Genomic DNA, 19,626 nt, shown 5'->3' on the forward strand with positions numbered 1-19,626 from the left:
CTGGAGCTAGGCACTCCAGGGCCATCACACCCACTCCCCTATGTCACTAATGCGGAGTGGGGGCAGATTCAGCAAGTCTGCCACGTGTTGGCCCCATTCGAGCAGGCGACAAAGATGGTCAGCAGGGAGCATGTTGGCCTCAACGACGTGCTCCCCTTAGTGTTCCTGCTGGACAGGACACTAGATCGCCTGCTTGAGGCTGGGGAGAGTGCCTTGGTGGAGCATGAAGAGTCAACCATGCTCCACCATGACCAGGCCCAGGACGACGAGGAGGAGGATGAATTAGTAGACATCCAGGAGTCTGGGCTTGGTCAGGAGGGAGAGCCTGTGCTGGGGGCACCGATAGTCCGGGGGTGGGGCACCTCCGACCGGGAGCAGCGGCATCGGCAGCAGGAGGACCAAGAGGTCATGGTCCCGGGTAGCTCTGAAGAGTCACAGCGGGCTGTGCTCTTTCCCATGGCTGCCCATATGCTGCGATGCCTCAGGAGGGACCCCCGGATCATAAAAATAAAGGAGAGGGATGAGTTTTGGTTGGCCACCCTTTTAGACCCTCGCTGCAAGGGGAAACTGGAGCAGTTTCTACCAGCCAGCCGGAGGCAGGCCCGTATTGAAAAATTGCGGGCCTGTCTGGTCCACCGGCTGGAGGAGGCAAACCCTAGGCCTCACGCTCCAGTTCTCCCCGCCCATCTCACCCAGCAGGTGGCTGGAACCAGCAGCACCAGCCGAGCAGGTGACCTTATGGGTGAGATGAGGCTGTTCTACCAGTCTGTGCGACCCAGTACCACCAGCAGCAGCAGCAGCATCAGTCACCACCATCGGCTTGCCCGCATGGTGGCAGACTACATGGGGTCCGTTGGTGCTTCCGACAGCATGAACACCGACGACCCCATGGAGTACTGGGTTGCCAGGCTGGACACCTGCCGTGAGCTGGCTCAGTATGCGCTGGAGTTACTTTCTTGCCCCCCCTCCAGCGTACTGTCTGAGCGGACTTTCAGCGCGGCAGGTGGGGTGGTCACCGACAAGAGGACCCGTCTGTCCACTGACTCTGTGGACAGACTCACATTCATTAAAATGAATGAGTCCTGGATCGGCAGTGACTTCTTGGCCCCCGCTGTCGGTTCAGGGCGCTGAAGGGTCCCTTGTTCATCCCTCTCCTTTGCTCTCCCTCCAATTTTCCGTTGTTTTTTAATGTTTATTAATGACATGGACACTAACACAACTGGCTAGTCTATCTACTGCTGCTGCTACATGTCCTGCTGATTTGAGCCTAGCTATATGCAGGCCTCATTCAATGATATTTTCCAATATCCTCTGTTGCATGCTGTCTCCTGTCAAGACTCCTGATATATATGAGTCATCTAGGGGCCTAAAAACACTCTATCTACTGCTGCTGCTACATGTCCTGCTGATTTGAGCCTAGCTATATGCAGGCCTCATTCAATACAATTTTCCAATATCCTCTGTTGGATGCTATCTCCTGTCCAGACTCCTGATATATATGTGTCATCTAGGGGCCTAAAAACAGTCTATCTACTGCTGCTGCTACATGTCCTGCTGATTTGAGCCTAGCTATATGCAGGCCTCATTCAATACAATTTTCCAATATCCTCTGTTGCATGCTGTCTCCTGTCCAGACTCCTGATATATATGTGTCATCTAGGGGCCTAAAAACAGTCTATCTACTGCTGCAGCTACATGTCCTGCTGATTTGAGCCTAGCTATATGCAGGCCTCATTCAATACAATTTTCCAATATCCTCTGTTGGATGCTGTCTCCTGTCAAGACTCCTGATATATATGAGTCATCTAGGGGCCTAAAAACACTCTATCTACTGCTGCTGCTACATGTCCTGCTGATTTGAGCCTAGCTATATGCAGGCCTCATTCAATACAATTTTCCAATATCCTCTGTTGCATGCTGTCTCCTGTCAAGACTCCTGATATATGAGTCATCTAGGGGCCTAAAAACAGTCTATCTACTGCTGCTGCTACATGTCCTGCTGATTTGAGCCTAGCTATATGCAGGCCTCATTCAATACAATTTTCCAATATCCTCTGTTGCATGCTGTCTCCTGTCCAGACTCCTGATATATATGTGTCATCTAGGGGCCTAAAAACAGTCTATCTACTGCTGCTGCTACATGTCCTGCTGATTTGAGCCTAGCTATATGCAGGCCTCATTCAATACAATTTTCCAATATCCTCTGTTGGATGCTATCTCCTGTCAAGACTCCTGATATATATGAGTCATCTAGGGGCCTAAAAACACTCTATCTACTGCTGCTGCTACATGTCCTGCTGATTTGAGCCTAGCTATATGCAGGCCTCATTCAATACAATTTTCCAATATCCTCTGTTGCATGCTGTCTCCTGTCAAGACTCCTGATATATGAGTCATCTAGGGGCCTAAAAACAGTCTATCTACTGCTGCTGCTACATGTCCTGCTGATTTGAGCCTAGCTATATGCAGGCCTCATTCAATACAATTTTCCAATATCCTCTGTTGCATGCTGTCTCCTGTCCAGACTCCTGATATATATGTGTCATCTAGGGGCCTAAAAACAGTCTATCTACTGCTGCTGCTACATGTCCTGCTGATTTGAGCCTAGCTATATGCAGGCCTCATTCAATACAATTTTCCAATATCCTCTGTTGGATGCTGTCTCCTGTCAAGACTCCTGATATATATGAGTCATCTAGGGGCCTAAAAACACTCTATCTACTGCTGCTGCTACATGTCCTGCTGATTTGAGCCTAGCTATATGCAGGCCTCATTCAATACAATTTTCCAATATCCTCTGTTGCATGCTGTCTCCTGTCAAGACTCCTGATATATGAGTCATCTAGGGGCCTAAAAACAGTCTATCTACTGCTGCTGCTACATGTCCTGCTGATTTGAGCCTAGCTATATGCAGGCCTCATTCAATACAATTTTCCAATATCCTCTGTTGCATGCTGTCTCCTGTCCAGACTCCTGATATATATGTGTCATCTAGGGGCCTAAAAACAGTCTATCTACTGCTGCTGCTACATGTCCTGCTGATTTGAGCCTAGCTATATGCAGGCCTCATTCAATACAATTTTCCAATATCCTCTGTTGGATGCTATCTCCTGTCAAGACTCCTGATATATATGAGTCATCTAGGGGCCTAAAAACACTCTATCTACTGCTGCTGCTACATGTCCTGCTGATTTGAGCCTAGCTATATGCAGGCCTCATTCAATACAATTTTCCAATATCCTCTGTTGGATGCTATCTCCTGTCCAGACTCCTGATATATATGTGTCATCTAGGGGCCTAAAAACAGTCTATCTACTGCTGCTGCTACATGTCCTGCTGATTTGAGCCTAGCTATATGCAGGCCTCATTCAATACAATTTTCCAATATCCTCTGTTGCATGCTGTCTCCTGTCCAGACTCCTGATATATATGTGTCATCTAGGGGCCTAAAAACAGTCTATCTACTGCTGCATGCTACATGTCCTGCTGATTTGAGCCTAGCTATATGCAGGCCTCATTCAATACAATTTTCCAATATCCTCTGTTGGATGCTGTCTCCTGTCAAGACTCCTGATATATATGAGTCATCTAGGGGCCTAAAAACACTCTATCTACTGCTGCTGCTACATGTCCTGCTGATTTGAGCCTAGCTATATGCAGGCCTCATTCAATACAATTTTCCAATATCCTCTGTTGCATGCTGTCTCCTGTCAAGACTCCTGATATATGAGTCATCTAGGGGCCTAAAAACAGTCTATCTACTGCTGCTGCTACATGTCCTGCTGATTTGAGCCTAGCTATATGCAGGCCTCATTCAATACAATTTTCCAATATCCTCTGTTGCATGCTGTCTCCTGTCCAGACTCCTGATATATATGTGTCATCTAGGGGCCTAAAAACAGTCTATCTACTGCTGCTGCTACATGTCCTGCTGATTTGAGCCTAGCTATATGCAGGCCTCATTCAATACAATTTTCCAATATCCTCTGTTGCATGCTGTCTCCTGTCAAGACTCCTGATATATGAGTCATCTAGGGGCCTAAAAACAGTCTATCTACTGCTGCTGCTACATGTCCTGCTGATTTGAGCCTAGCTATATGCAGGCCTCATTCAATACAATTTTCCAATATCCTCTGTTGCATGCTGTCTCCTGTCAAGACTCCTGATATATGAGTCATCTAGGGGCCTAAAAACAGTCTATCTACTGCTGCTGCTACATGTCCTGCTGATTTGAGCCTAGCTATATGCAGGCCTCATTCAATACAATTTTCCAATATCCTCTGTTGCATGCTGTCTCCTGTCCAGACTCCTGATATATATGTGTCATCTAGGGGCCTAAAAACAGTCTATCTACTGCTGCTGCTACATGTCCTGCTGATTTGAGCCTAGCTATATGCAGGCCTCATTCAATACAATTTTCCAATATCCTCTGTTGGATGCTATCTCCTGTCAAGACTCCTGATATATATGAGTCATCTAGGGGCCTAAAAACACTCTATCTACTGCTGCTGCTACATGTCCTGCTGATTTGAGCCTAGCTATATGCAGGCCTCATTCAATGATATTTTCCAATATCCTCTGTTGCATGCTGTCTCCTGTCAAGACTCCTGATATATATGAGTCATCTAGGGGCCTAAAAACACTCTATCTACTGCTGCTGCTACATGTCCTGCTGATTTGAGCCTAGCTATATGCAGGCCTCATTCAATACAATTTTCCAATATCCTCTGTTGGATGCTATCTCCTGTCAAGACTCCTGATATATATGAGTCATCTAGGGGCCTAAAAACACTCTATCTACTACGGCTGCTACATGTCCTGCTGATTTGAGCCTAGCTATATGCAGGCCTCATTCAATACAATTTTCCAATATCCTCTGTTGCATGCTGTCTCCTGTCCAGACTCCTGATATATATGTGTCATCTAGGGGCCTAAAAACAGTCTATCTACTGCTGCTGCTACATGTCCTGCTGATTTGAGCCTAGCTATATGCAGGCCTCATTCAATACAATTTTCCAATATCCTCTGTTGGATGCTATCTCCTGTCAAGACTCCTGATATATATGAGTCATCTAGGGGCCTAAAAACACTCTATCTACTGCTGCTGCTACATGTCCTGCTGATTTGAGCCTAGCTATATGCAGGCCTCATTCAATGATATTTTCCAATATCCTCTGTTGCATGCTGTCTCCTGTCAAGACTCCTGATATATATGAGTCATCTAGGGGCCTAAAAACACTCTATCTACTGCTGCTGCTACATGTCCTGCTGATTTGAGCCTAGCTATATGCAGGCCTCATTCAATACAATTTTCCAATATCCTCTGTTGGATGCTATCTCCTGTCAAGACTCCTGATATATATGAGTCATCTAGGGGCCTAAAAACACTCTATCTACTACGGCTGCTACATGTCCTGCTGATTTGAGCCTAGCTATATGCAGGCCTCATTCAATACAATTTTCCAATATCCTCTGTTGCATGCTGTCTCCTGTCAAGACTCCTGATATATGAGTCATCTAGGGGCCTAAAAACAGTCTATCTACTGCTGCTGCTACATGTCCTGCTGATTTGAGCCTAGCTATATGCAGGCCTCATTCAATACAATTTTCCAATATCCTCTGTTGGATGCTATCTCCTGTCAAGACTCCTGATATATATGAGTCATCTAGGGGCCTAAAAACAGTCTATCTACTGCTGCTGCTACATGTCCTGCTGATTTGAGCCTAGCTATATGCAGGCCTCATTCAATACCATTTTCTAATATCCTCTGGTGGATGCAGCTGACTGTCCTGATCTATATGAGTCATGTAGGGGCCTAATAAGACTACAATTTGTGCTTTGATGTGTGTGTATACTATTTTTCAATTAATTTAACTACATAGTCTACATTTCAATGCTGATGTTTTACAGGTTTACAGTTTGTTATGGCCTTAAATTGTAGCTTTAATAATATTTCTTTACTACACTTACAAAATTAAATACATTTTTTTTATTAGATAATATTATTGGAGCAACCAAGTTGAAAATTACGTAATGTGTTTATATATTTTTCTGCTCCATATTCTTTTTTTTTTTATTTCATAAACAACAATGCAGAATTATATATTTTCTGATTCTGTAAAAATTATGTTTTTAATTTACAGAAAATACTTAACAGTGTTAAGTATCAAACATGGAGCGAAATATTCATAGATTGACCTGAGTTCTACAATGGGTGTAATAAATGTTATAAACATTTTGACTAAAATTGAAGTGTAGAACTGATAAGTAAAAGGTTGATATTTTAGATATATGTAAATATAAACTTTATAATCCTTGATTGGCAATAACTAATTTTTTTTGGGGTAAAACAAAATTACTAAAAACACAATCAAGTTCTTCCGGTTATGGCGCCGCCATGTGAGGGAGTAGAGCGCGTGAGCTCCGCAGCACATGAGACGATAATCGCCATGGGAACTTGTAACACCTCTTTTATACAATATGAAGATAGTGTCATGGAACGTTAAAGGGTTACGTTCACCCCAAAAACGTAACAAGATATTGGGACGGTTAAAACTTTTAGGGGCCAACATAGCAATGTTGCAAGAAACTTATCGGAAAGCGACTTTTGCAGAATGAAGAAACAGTGGGTGGGGACGGTGGTGGGTTGTCCCGCAGTGAATCGCAAGGCTGGAGTATTGTAACGGACCGTTTCAGCAGACAAGGGGTTAAAATCCGTTTAGGCGATATGCCCCTTTCCGAGAGACAGGCACAGCTACTGCAGAACACCAACCTCCCGAACTGGATACAAAATAGCACTCCAAACTGGAACCTCGCAGATAGCTGTCGGCAGGCGAACAGGAAAAGCGTATCAGTCAGCTTACACTCCTGGCAATCAGTCTCCAACAGCATACATGGAATCCCCCCAATAACGAGACAAGGCTCCGTGTTGAGGGTCAAGCAGTGCTCTGAAGTGCTGGCACACCCAGCCTGGTTTTTATTACAGTTTGTTGCAGATACAGGACAGATACAACATATCCCCACAATGCATCATGGTTTCCTCCCCTCCGTCCTGGAGACGACCGAACACAATCCAATTATCTCTCAGGACAAAGGGGAGATCACCAATACACATGTGGAGACAACAGGACAGGAATTACCACCCAAACACACAATGTCACACCCCCACAGCAAACACAGACATTTAACATATCCCCAGATAGCTCAAGTCTGAGTGCATATCATTAGGTGAATGGCACTCAGAATACATGAATACAATACTATTAGCTATCTGGGTGCCCTCACATAACATACAATTTAACCGAACGCATAATAACATAAAATACAATTCCACAGACAGATTTAAGCTGTGCGGCCGGTCTGTTTTCTCCTTTAAAGTTACTATGGGCCATAATCCTGAGGCAAGAGGCTTTTAAACAGCCCTCTCCAAAACCCAGTCGCGAGGTTGGTTTCGCCACAAGTATGTTTTCTCCTTCACAGGAATCTGGCTTGTGACGTACTGGTGACTGAACCTGACTACCAAGGCCGTTGTTCTGTTCTGCACATCAAAGTTGGGTCAGAATAAATTATGATTTATAATGTCTATGGACCTAATGTGGACAATAAGCAATCTTTTGATGATTTGGCAATTAAAATTAATAGAGACCCTGTCCCGAAGCGTAATGTTGGGGGAGACCTGAACACTGTATTCAACACTGTGGATGATAGGAAAAAGTCAAACACCCACGTTGAGGCGATACAAACGCGCAATAGTTTCATAGAACCCTTCCTACTAGATACTGCTCTACTTCACACCTGGAGGTATGCGAATCCAGAGGGTAGAGAGTTTACATTCTATTCCACACCATATGACTCATGGTCCAGGATAGATTATTTCCTAGTGTCGGAAACACTGAAGCCTAGGGTAGCGGAACCAAAAATACATGACATGGTGCTCTCGGATCACACTACAATTTATATAGTTTTTTTAGAGCCGCAGCCTAAAGGCCAGGAAATTATGTGGAGGTTCCCCTTTTACTTGTATAACGATGATAACTTTAGAGATATTGTCCTAGGCTGGTATCTAGAGTACAGAGGAGATAAAGTTTCTAGTCTATCTAACCCCTCGCTGTTCTGGGATGCTGCCAAGGCTGTCCTTAGAGGGAGGATGATGGCTTCTGTAAGGGGACTTAAAAAAAAGATCACTCAACAACTGCAAGATCATAGGGAGAGGTTGCGGCTGCGACAGTAGGGCGAGATTAGGCAGATTAACTCCTCCAAAGGACATGATTAATTGATCGATCTGCAGCTGTGGATCATTGAGCTGCTGATACTCAATTGCTCACTGTTTTTAGACCAAGTGCATTTAACCCTCAATGGTGTGGTTGTTTTTTGGCTAAAGCCTACATCAGGGTGAAGCTGTCACACCAAGTGCATTTAACCAGCAATAGTCTGTTCATTTTTTGGCCATATACTACATCAGAGGAAAGCTGCGCCCGTCACCAAGTGCATTTAATCCTCAGTAGTGTGGTTGGTCAAGCTGTCACACCAAGTGCATTTAACCAGCAATAGTGTGGTTATTTTTTGGCCATATCCCAGTCTAATTCTGTCAGTAAATCCATACCGGTCACCCAGCGCCTAAATACTAGGCCTCAAATTTATATCCCGCTAAATCTGTCTTTACCGCTGTACTGTTCTGGCTGGGAAAGTTAATTAGTGTCCGTCAAAGCACATTTTTTGTTCTGGGTTGAAATACAATTCCCAATTTAGCAATTTCATAATTTAGTGGTTCCTGCTGTATCAGAGCTATTTGAAATCTACCCCTAAAAGGGTATATAATATTCAAGGTGCACATAGGGTCATTCAGAATAACTTCACACACACGCTACTGTGCATTTCCAAGTCTAATTCTGCCATTAAATCTATACGGGTCACCCAGCGCCTAAATACTAGGCCTCAAATTTATATTCAGCTGAATTTGAATACAATACATTGGGCCAAATAAGTGGTGGGTGACGTGAAGCCTGATTCTACGCTATGATATGAAGACTGATTCTCTGGTGACATGAAGCCAGAGTCTGTTACGGGACCTCTCTCCTCTGCCTGGGTGCTTGGCCTAAATTTATGACAATGGACTGTTGCAGTGGTGGCTGACGTGAAGCCTGATTCTCTGCTGACATGAAGACAGATTCTCTGTTACGGGACCTCTCTCCTCTGCCTGTGTGCTGGGCCTAAATATATGACAATGGACTGTTGCATTGGTGGCTGACGTGAAGCCTGATTCTCTGCTGACATGAAGACAGATTCTCTGTTACAGGACCTCTCTCCTCTGCCTGGGTGCCGGGGCCTAAATATCTGAGAATGGACTGTTCCAGTGGTGGGTGACGTGAAGCCAGATTCTCTGCTATGGGACCTCTCTCCAATTGATTTTGGTTAATTTTTATTTATTTAATTTTTATTTTTATTCATTTCCCTATCCACATTTGTTTGCAGGGGATTTACCGACATGTTGCTGCCTTTTGCAGCCCTCTAGCCCTTTCCTGGGCTGTTTTACAGCCTTTTTAGTACCGTAAAGTTCGGGTCCCCATTGACTTCAATGGGGTTCGGGTTCGGGACGAAGTTCGGATCCAGAAACCGAACATTTCCGGGAAGTTAGGCCGAACTTCTCGAACCCGAACATCCAGGTGTTCGCTCAACTCTACTCTCATTGCATTGACAAAATTGATGTTACCAAGAGATAAGGGGTGTTTGAACGTACCAAATATTAGAATGTACAACTTAGCGTACCTTTTCAGACACTGCCTGGACTGGATACAGGGGACTAGCCACTTATCCAACTTCAACCTGTAAACCCACTTGTCCCATCCATGGCCAGTAGTTAACTTGCTTCATACGAGAACGCAGTTCCTGACGCCAGGTTTGAAACAATCTCCTTTAAACGTGATATGATGGTGGCATGGAAGGAGGCACGTAAGCTGCCAAAAAGGCCAATTCCTTGCGTCTAGGGTATTGAAGTTGTGGAAGCATCCAGAACTCCCACAGGGGAGTACAAATAAGATGTTCAAGGTCTGGAGGGCTAAGGGCATTGGGACTTTGCTTGATCTCCTTTATATCACTGATAAAAGATACCTAACCTTTGCAGAGTTCTGTCAGCAGTATGGCCTGGGGGGTTCGCTCGCTCTTCCCTTCCAACAAGTCTACCTATTTTGTAGGGAGAGATTGCGTAATGTCACCGAGGATTGTTTAGGGAACTCTTTGGTTTTCTCGCTGGGTGGTGAAAAATCTATAATTTCCTTCTCTCACATCTACCAAGTGATGCGTGACTCAAATAATAAAGCCTCTGCACAAACTCTTTTAAAAGGTGGGAAAAGGTGCTTCATGTCACAGCTGATGCTGAACAGATCCTGCAGGAATGGATTAGGGTATGCAAAGCAGTGCTATGTGAAGTATGGAGGGAAAGGCATCTTCGTCTAATACAAGCGGCCATTTATGCTTTTACCTTTCCTCCAAAAATTGAATATGGCTTTTTTAAATGCTTGTCTGAAATGTGGGTTGGATAAGGCAGATCTGGTGCATTGTGTTTGGGTATGCCCACAGGTTCAACATTTCTGAGAGCATGTCAGATGCTGGATTTAGTGTACACTGGGATTCACCTTGACTCAGAAACCAGAGGTTCTTCTTTCATGTCTATGGAGAGACTACCCCTCCCCCCCAGGCTGTAGTACATACAGCATCCGAAGGGGTTAGCGCCATCCTGGAGGAGAAACAGCATGGGTAAATGTCCAAATGTTTACTATATATTTATTGGTCATTTTGTTGCATATGCACTTTAATGAATGAGAATCATGTTGAATATAAATGGACTTGGATCCGCTGTAAATCTCATCCAGTGATGTTGTTTTTTATCTCCTGCACTTTGTTTTAATCATGTCTGTATTTAATCATGCAAACTTATTGTGATTTTTGTAATAAAGAATTTGAATAGTATAAGCGGTCTGGCATTTTTCTGTGTATGTTCTATGTAGTAGATACAGCCCTAGTGGTATCATTGCGCTGTTTACTGCAAAACTGGTTGAAGGCAGAGGTGCCCAAGATGCATGAGGTCATGTCGCAGGTGAGGCGTTTTATGTACCTATATAAAACTGAGGAAGAGCAAAACAAAGATAAAAAGACCTAATGGTTTTCCAAGAGCTGGAGGATGTTTATTAAAAAAAGTTTTACCCAGGATGAAATTAAAAACATAATGCAAACATAAAAAATCACAGATTGGTATATTTTGGAGGCACTTCAGGGCACGTTAGGGGTGCTATCTCTTGAGGAATCAGCTGCGTAGGGTGAAAGGTATATGACACACTATAGGGTAACTTCTATTGAGATGTACGAGCTCAATTTTGGAAATGGTGATTATTGTCATGATTATTCGGGGGGGGGGGGGTTGGTGATGGGGGCTTTTTGGAAATGTTTTTACTGTTATAAAAACTGGAAATTATTTATCACTAACTGTATTATACTTTTTTTGCTTACTGGTGGTACTAATAAAGAAATTTAAAAAATAAATTAATAAATAACACAATCAAAATCCTTTGAAATGTTTAACAGTGAAATTAGTTTTGTTTTTTTTTTAAATCAATGAGAAGGAAACTCAAGACATTGGTACTGAACATTTGTTTTCAATACCCTTATGAAAAAAAATAATATTTATTTAATTTTGATCTAAGAAAAATGTATATGCTAGGGAGCTTATAGATTGGACTCTGAAGCAATTTCATAATTTTATGTTGACGGATGATTCAGGATTTAACATGTTCCAGATTGATACGCTCAAATAAAAAAGCCTATCATGCCTAGTGCCTACTGTACAAGCCTGTGGGTCCAGTGCTATATTCTAGAGTTGCTACAGTTGTTCAAGTGTATGTTCAGCATTGAGCAACAGTATGTTTTGAAAGAATTAGGTCACAGAAATAATTCAACAGATCAAGTGAGCCGGTTAATAATACATTAAATAATGTTTTCTGCCGTGATGCCATGAGCAGTCTTCAAGAAGACAATGCCATCATGCATCTTGTATCACATACACGGCAGCTGGCTGTCTCAGAGGGCCTGTTAGCACAGTGCAGCGTTGCTGATGCTCTGGGGATAGGGCGCAAAATAGTCAGCCACTTCAAACATTCAAACCTGGCATACTCTCGCTTGCAAGATATTGAAAAGCAGCTTGGTCAACCAATTAAAAGGCTTCAACAAGACGTGCAGACTCGTTGGAACAGCACGTTTTACATGCTTCAGTCATTGAATGAGCAGAAACGGTCACTAGGAGTATATATGTCTGAACATGAGCTTCCGGCCACTTTATCTGCAAACTACTGGAATCTAATGGAGAAAGTGTTACACGACTTGGCTCCCTTTGAAGAGCTGACACGTCCATTGAGTTCTGCGGATGCTTCTGCGTCAGAAGTTATTCCTGCTGTGACTGTGCTGCAGAGACTGCTATCAAAAGAGGATGATGATCATGGTATAAAAACAATGAAGGGCACTTTGCTTGCTGCTTTGCAGAAACAATTTTCGGATACAGAGCGCAATCCACTATACTACATAGCAACAATAATTGATGCAAGGTAATGCAGTAACTTTTAAATAAAACTTTAATTTGCTCATAAATCTTGGGGGGGGGGGGGGGGAATGATGTGTTTCATCATGAAACACATAATTCCTCCCAAAATTTATGAGCAATTTGTATATATATAATTTTTCTAGGTATAAAGATAGATTCTTTTCCAATGCTGACAGTGCCAGGCAGGTAAAAAAAATATTTGTTGCTGAACTTCCAAAGCTTTCGGAAGACACAGCCACGCTTGAGGAAGAACCAGCTGTCAAAAAACCGCACCATGACAAGCCGAGTACCAGCCTGGACTGTGTTTTTCAGGAAATAACAGATGAACATCCCTCTACATCTGTGAGCATAACTCCAAAAGCTGCTACTGTGCAGCTGTTAAGGTACCTAGAGGAAAACACTGTCTCATGCTCAGATAGTCCACTTAAGTACTGGGCATTAAATAAAATAAGTTTTCCAACTTTTGTTGTAATGGCGCAAAAGTATCTTTCAGCCCCATGCAGTAGTGTGGAAAGTGAAAGACTGTTCAGCTCAGTGTCTCACGTTCTGACCGAAGGCAAAAAAAGACTTCTAGCTGACCATGCAGAAATGCTTATATTACATAAATGGTTGATACACTGCCTCTTGCACTTAAACAATGTATGTTATAGTTCTGTTTTGGGCCTTTTGGTTGGTCAGTGGTCACAAAATACATTTGTGTGTATTTTATTGTTAAAATTGGTATCGGTAATTGGTATGGGTGAGTACTTAAATTAAAGTATCGGTACTCATATAAAAAAATGGTATCGGGACATCCCTACCGGGTACTGAACGGTTATTTAATTCCCTTATTCAGAATAGTTATGAATCAGAACTTTGGAGTCTACATTTTACTACAGTGTTAACGGTTAAACATGAAGGTTATTAATCCTGCGTAGGCAAACAGCATGGATCACTTCTTCTACTTTGCACTCTAACAAGTCTAGAGTGTAGAATTCTAAAAACATGGTTTGGATTGTTCATATTCATGCATGTGCTGTGTTAATTATGTATTGTCAATATTTATACTAATAAATATGTATCTAAATTAAAATATTTTAAAAATTATTACAGTGTTGTTAGGTTTCATTTACAAAATTAATTTATTTTATTATGTTTTATTTTTTTTTAAATTGGGTTTGGGGCGGCAGTGTTGTGGTTCACGATGTAGCAAGTTGTGGACCGCATGTGGCCTTCCCTTGTCAAAAGGTCTTGTGCACTAAAAATTGTACTGGACTTATTGATGAACCTAATGAAAAAAATTTATTTTATTATTATTATTTTTTATTTTTTGATTTTTGGCTACGGATTAAGGTTCGAACATGGTGTTGTCTGTTGTCCTGGGAGGGATGGCTTGACTTCCGTGTTGACCTATCTACATGGTTGGGTCTGACTGGCGTTATACTCATCCGTGTGACAATCCGGTTTTGTTAATGGAGCCTGAATGACACATGTATATAGGGATAGTTCCCTTTATATATTTTTTAAAAATATTGACAATTATGTAATGATAATTTGCACATGCAAAATATATATAGACACCGCTTAAAATAAAATTTATTAAAAAAATAAATGCTATATAATGTTCCTCATCAGTTTCAGAATTCTTATACTCAGAGTCATGTAATCAAATTTTTCGGTCTGTTTGGCGGAAGCAATGCCAGGACATTTACATTTTTATAATGAAGGATCCGTGCTGTTTATTTTTTACAACATGCCCTTACCCTTTTGCTTATTATTTCCAATTTTTTTTATTATTTTTTTTGTGTGGTATCCACAATTATTTCTAAATAAATTTGATATTAGTTATCAGTCTTATTAATTGAGCTATTTTAATAATGATAACATTTTTGTTACTAAATATTTAATTGCCTCGATACAAATTTATATTCTTATAACACAAAATTATTATTTCTTTATTTTAAATATTATCAATCCGTCAAGTTTATGTCAAATTTAAGAATAATGTATTTACGTTGAAAGTAGTTATTTCTTGTATTTATAGGTGAAACTTGATGTCTCCAATTGTTTTTATTTTCCCCCAAAAAATTGAATTAACGAATAATTGAGAAAAATTTTTTGAATATTTTCTTTTACACTTAATGCTAAAAACTAATAACATTTTGCCGTCTGTCCCTGCAGAGTGAGTCAGGGCTATGTGTAGACCTTAAACTACAACATTAATTAACCATATGCCTGCTGCTGGTTGTTAGTCAAGATGATTCAGAGATTAATGGTGTATTATAAGGCCTACACCAACCATAAATGCTGATATTATCCAATTGCTTAATAATTATGTGTAGGCCATATACTCAACGATTATCAAGGACTACTGCTATTATCAATATGCATTGAAGTTCTGTCTAGGACAAATAATGCCCCTTTTATATGTACCTGCAGGTGATGTTTGTCAGTCTACTGATGGAGTATTGGGGCCTTACTGTAACCTAATGTTTTGAAATTAATAAGAAAACTTCAATTAATCAAATAAAAACAAACACACAATATTTTTTGAACTGGAAATATTTTTTTAACAACAACAAAATAAAATAAAATTAACAAAAGTGCCTTAAGGTAAAGCATCCAGTTGGCCATGGAATAGCTTGATGGCCTCCATGTTTTCACGGTGCTGCTTCTCCAGCACTGCCATTTGGTGGGAGTGCTGCCGACGGAGCTCCCTTATTTTGCGGGAGAGCTGCTCCCGGGACTGCCTGATCAGAGTGGCATACTCCCGATCCATGGCAGCCATTTTTTTTTCAAACGATTTCAGTACTGTTAAAAAAGAAAAAAAGAAAAATTAGAAATATAGAGTCTTTACTCTTGAGTAAAATAGCCATGTATGGCGACTGTGGCAAATTACGACTGGGTTGGGAGGTCATTGGCACAATGACTTTATATTTCCCATAATTGTTTAAACAATTATTTAAACAATATTATATTACAAAACTAAGGATTGAAGTTGCTATATGCACTGTAGTAAACCAAAGGGGAGAATCAGGGATGCTCGGTATGTCTCAATGGGAATGTATGCCTCAGGGAGATAATTTACGTTAATAAGTACGTCAGGAATCAGCACACCTGTTTTGTTTCTGGGGTTTTGTCTTTAATATCGATTTTTGAACGGGTTTTGACCCCTTAGTGACCACCCATACGTGTGTTTACTGACTTAAACAAAGGTGGTTTTAGCTAAACGGTTGGCTTTAATCAATCATTACATGTACTTAAAATTGTGCATTAAAAACTATAACTTGTCCTGCAAAAAATAAGACCTCATACAAGTACTTTTATGAAAAAACAAAAAAGTTCTTGCTCTTGGAATGCAATTTAAAGAAAAATGTGCTTGGTCACTAAGGGGTTAATTAAATGGTTAATATAGACATTGGGTGGGACAGGTCTCACACTTACTCTATCCTATGTTCTCATAAGGGCTCATGCACACTGCAGTATTGCTTTTTCAGTGTTTGGCGGTCCGTTTTTAACGGATCCGTTGTTCCGTTTTTTGTTTCCGTTTCTGTTTCGTTTTTCCGTATGCCATATACAGTATACAGTAATTACATTGCAAAAATTGGGATGGGCATAACACTTTGAAAAGATGGTTGAGCAAAAACGGATGTGTTCCGTTATTTTTGCGGACCCATTGACTTGAATGGAGCCACGGAACGTGATTTGCGGGCAATAATAGGACATGTTCTATCTTTTCTTGGCACGGAAATACTGAAATACTGAAATGGAATGCTCACTGAGACACTTCAGTATTTTTGGCTGAACCATTGAAATGAATGGTTCAGTATATGTTCCGCATACTGAAATAAAAAAAAGGCCAGTATACTGAACACAAAATACTGTCGTGTGCATGAGCCCTAAAGGTGCTGTTAACAAGGATGTTAAGATAAAGTGTGGACAGGCCATCCCAACACAGAAAAATCTGAGAAGGGAACCAGAACGGTGACAGACTGTAAAGAGGGTTGCGATAGTACTGTCTTGTTACCCTGCTTGTAATTAACTGTAAGGCCTCGTTCACACTTCAGTGTTTGGTCAGTGATTTCCATCAGTGATTTGTGAGCCAAAACCAGAAGAGAAGCCTCAACAGACATAACGTTTTAAGGAAAGATCTGCTCCTGTTCTGTGTTTAGAGCCGGCCGTGGTTTTGGGTCATGAATCACTGATGGAAATCAATGACCGAACACTGACGTGTGAATGAGGCATAAGTGTGGGACTTTCTGTTATCCAATATAACTAAACTAATACGTGTGTGTGTGAATGAGTTTAATCAAGAAAAGCACATATTTACTCTGCTTGTGTGGGGTGGTGATGAGAGAATCTCGATCCTCTTCCTCCTCTGGCGTATCCTCCAAAATTGCTGAGGGGGGGGAATCTTGGATGGCCGGTAGTCCAGCCTCTTCCTCCTCCTCATGTGGTGGTGCAGGGGCACTTGTGGGCCCTGAGGGTCCTGGCTGCTCTTCATCCTCCCCCTCAGACGCAGACACCTCCCAAGAATCTTTGGTGTCAAGCCTGCGCCTGACCGAGGGAAGGCGAGCACCTATAATAACAAATTAGACTTATGTAAAAATTATAATCACAAATAATAAATGTAACGCAGCATTACATTACTTTTGTTTATTTCACCAACAGTAATTAATCATTGTACCTGGGCAGTGGGCATCCCGAATCTGGCGGATTCTTTGCAGATGCCGCCTCTTGAGATCTGACCACTTTTTCAAAATGGCCATTGGGGTGTGGCTCCCTTTATGCACCCTGCGGAGCTCGTCAACAAGGTCATTGATGATGACCTTCTTGTCCGCATGTGACCGAAGGTCATCGTAACCTCTCTCCAACAGGCGCTGCGTGATTAAAAAAAAAAAAAATGTAATCAAAAAAATTTTATAAAAGGAAAAATATGCAACTTTAACTTTAGCAAAAGTGGATTACGTCAGGCTATTCCAGAAAGTTGAACTAGCGGTCGGATCCGTCCTGCCGCTAGTTCACTTATGCCCCCAGAGAATGGCGTAGCTAGAAATGACTTTGCCACACAGAATTTTTTTTAATGGGGGCAACCTACCTAGCACAAAAATATTTTCACAACCCCTTCCTTTCATGCCACCCACATAACTGTGGCTAGTAGAGATCGCTCTCTCAGACCAGGCCCGACAGCGGTTCCATGAATTTTTTCTACACTATCTATACTGTCACTGTGTATAATTTCATTTTGTAATACTCTTGAGGGGGCCCTGAAAAAATATTTTAGTGCTCCTCCACCAGGATGGGCCCCTTCTGGGTCAGGGCCCCCAAGCAGCCCCTCTAAATACGCCACAGCGACAAGAATGCCGATCCGTCAACATTTACTATAATGGTGGCGGCCAGGGGTGTAAGGAGGGGAAGCAGGAGACGCGTCTGCTTTACGGCCCTGACCCAGAAGAGGCCCATCCCACAGAAGGAGGAGGACTACAAGATTTGGTCAGGCCCCCTCGGCAGTATTACACAATGAAATTATGTAACACAGAGACAGTGAAGGAAACGGATGGAACAGACTGATGGGACAGCTGCCGGGCCTGCAGCTACACCGCTGGTGGCAAGGGAAAAGTTCCAGCAGCAGCAAGGCAGCACACGGCGAGAGGCAGTCTAACTAAAAGCTCTGCATATTGTAGTTTAATTACAGGGAACCGCGTGCCGTGCGCTGCCTTGATGCCGCAGTAACTGACCACCACCATGTCATCATCATCATCTCAACCACCAAACCAACAATTATTAATGTTTGAGAGTGAAATACTACACTTTAAGTTAAGGTAAACATATAAAATATAAATTGTATTAAAAAATTGTATGTGTGTGGGGTATAAGCTATTAGATATTGTCCATCTGAGGAGAGATGTACCTGTCTAGTGACGTGACGGTACGGTATGGGGTGTAAAGCTGGTCGCCTCCCCGTGGTGCACCCTGGGTAACGCTAAATGAACCAGCTAATATAGAATGTCAAAAATTCCATCTCCTGACCAACAGGACACTTATTAGAATCTTTAGACTAGCCATCCGCACACTGCGGCCCTCCAGCAAGCTGCGTCCCTATAGCTGTGGCAAAAATACAACTCCCATCAATCCATGACAGCCTACAGCTATCATCCGAAAGAAAGGCATAATGGGAGTTGTAGTTTAAGAACAACTGGAGGACCGCAGTTTGAATAGACTGCGTGTGTGTGTTTGTGTGTTGGGGTGGGGGGTGGTCAGAGGGGGTGTGGGTTTGAGGGGTGTTTGTTGGTATGCAGTGTGGGTATATTGTGTGAGGCAGGAAATTACAATTAGATGTGCAATGTGCTTCTGATATAGATTTGTCTGCTATCCATACATAATGACACGTCGGCCACATGTATGTATGGATAGCATATAAATATACAGCAGATGCCAGTGAGATAGCGCTTTGATGGCAGACCAAACATTTGTCATATCATAAATGCTTAACTATTTTTTTTTTATATACAAATAAAATCAAATGTTATCTAGTATGAGTAGAGGTTAATGATTATCTGAAAAAAATATTACCTTTAAATATCAACAATACTTGTTTCAACCTATCATTTATAGCTAATCAAAGTAGGTGCTATGTGAATTTAACTGCCATCCGAAAATATTTTCCACATGCAAAGACATCCGAAAAATTCAATTCAATAAACATACATAAGAATATTCTTAAGATATGCCAAACAAGCGTATGCGAAAAAATATACGATTTACTTATACTTACTATGATGAGAGTCTCTTCCTCAGCCTTGAGAAACTTATTAGCCACCATCTTTCAATTCGCATTAACAGGAAACTGACGCACGATGAGATTCAAGCTGGAACTGGTTACTTCCGCCGGGAGTAAATCATGCGCATGCGCATGAGCATAAGAACATTTCATTGCCGTTTAAACTGCATTATACGAATATTCGTTATATTGCAGATATATCAGGTTTTAGAATATTCGTAATATTCTAAAAAGACGAAGTTGGAGCAATATAACGAATATTCTAAAAGACGAAGTTAG

The 19,626-nt window shown here is 41.7% G+C and overlaps 1 protein-coding gene across 1 annotated transcript; it reads right to left on the reverse strand.

The window, feature by feature from the left end:
• Window positions 1-15,174: 15,174 nt before the first annotated feature.
• On the reverse strand, window positions 15,175-19,389 carry LOC122929254. Its single transcript, XM_044282772.1, has 4 exons — window positions 19,342-19,389; window positions 17,254-17,446; window positions 16,897-17,145; window positions 15,175-15,377 (listed from the first exon to the last, which is right to left on the reverse strand). Exons 1-4 carry the CDS (start codon window positions 19,387-19,389, stop codon window positions 15,175-15,177), a joined length of 693 nt encoding a protein of 230 aa, XP_044138707.1.
• Window positions 19,390-19,626: the final 237 nt, after the last annotated feature.

This window comes from Bufo gargarizans, chromosome 1, assembly GCF_014858855.1.
Source record: "Bufo gargarizans isolate SCDJY-AF-19 chromosome 1, ASM1485885v1, whole genome shotgun sequence".
NCBI lineage: Eukaryota > Metazoa > Chordata > Amphibia > Anura > Bufonidae > Bufo > Bufo gargarizans.

What these genes read in the sequence shown, in the direction of transcription:
- LOC122929254 (XM_044282772.1), bottom strand. Translation starts at nt 19,389, where the DNA reads ATGGTGGCTAATAAGTTTCTCAAGGCTGAGGAAGAGACTCTCATCATA. An exon ending in AGGAAGAGACTCTCATCATA is followed by an intron (nt 17,447 to 19,341) that starts GTAAGTATAAGT and finishes TTAATCACGCAG; the next exon opens with CGCCTGTTGGAGAGAGGTTA. An exon ending in TCGGGATGCCCACTGCCCAG is followed by an intron (nt 17,146 to 17,253) that starts GTACAATGATTA and finishes TTGTTATTATAG; the next exon opens with GTGCTCGCCTTCCCTCGGTC.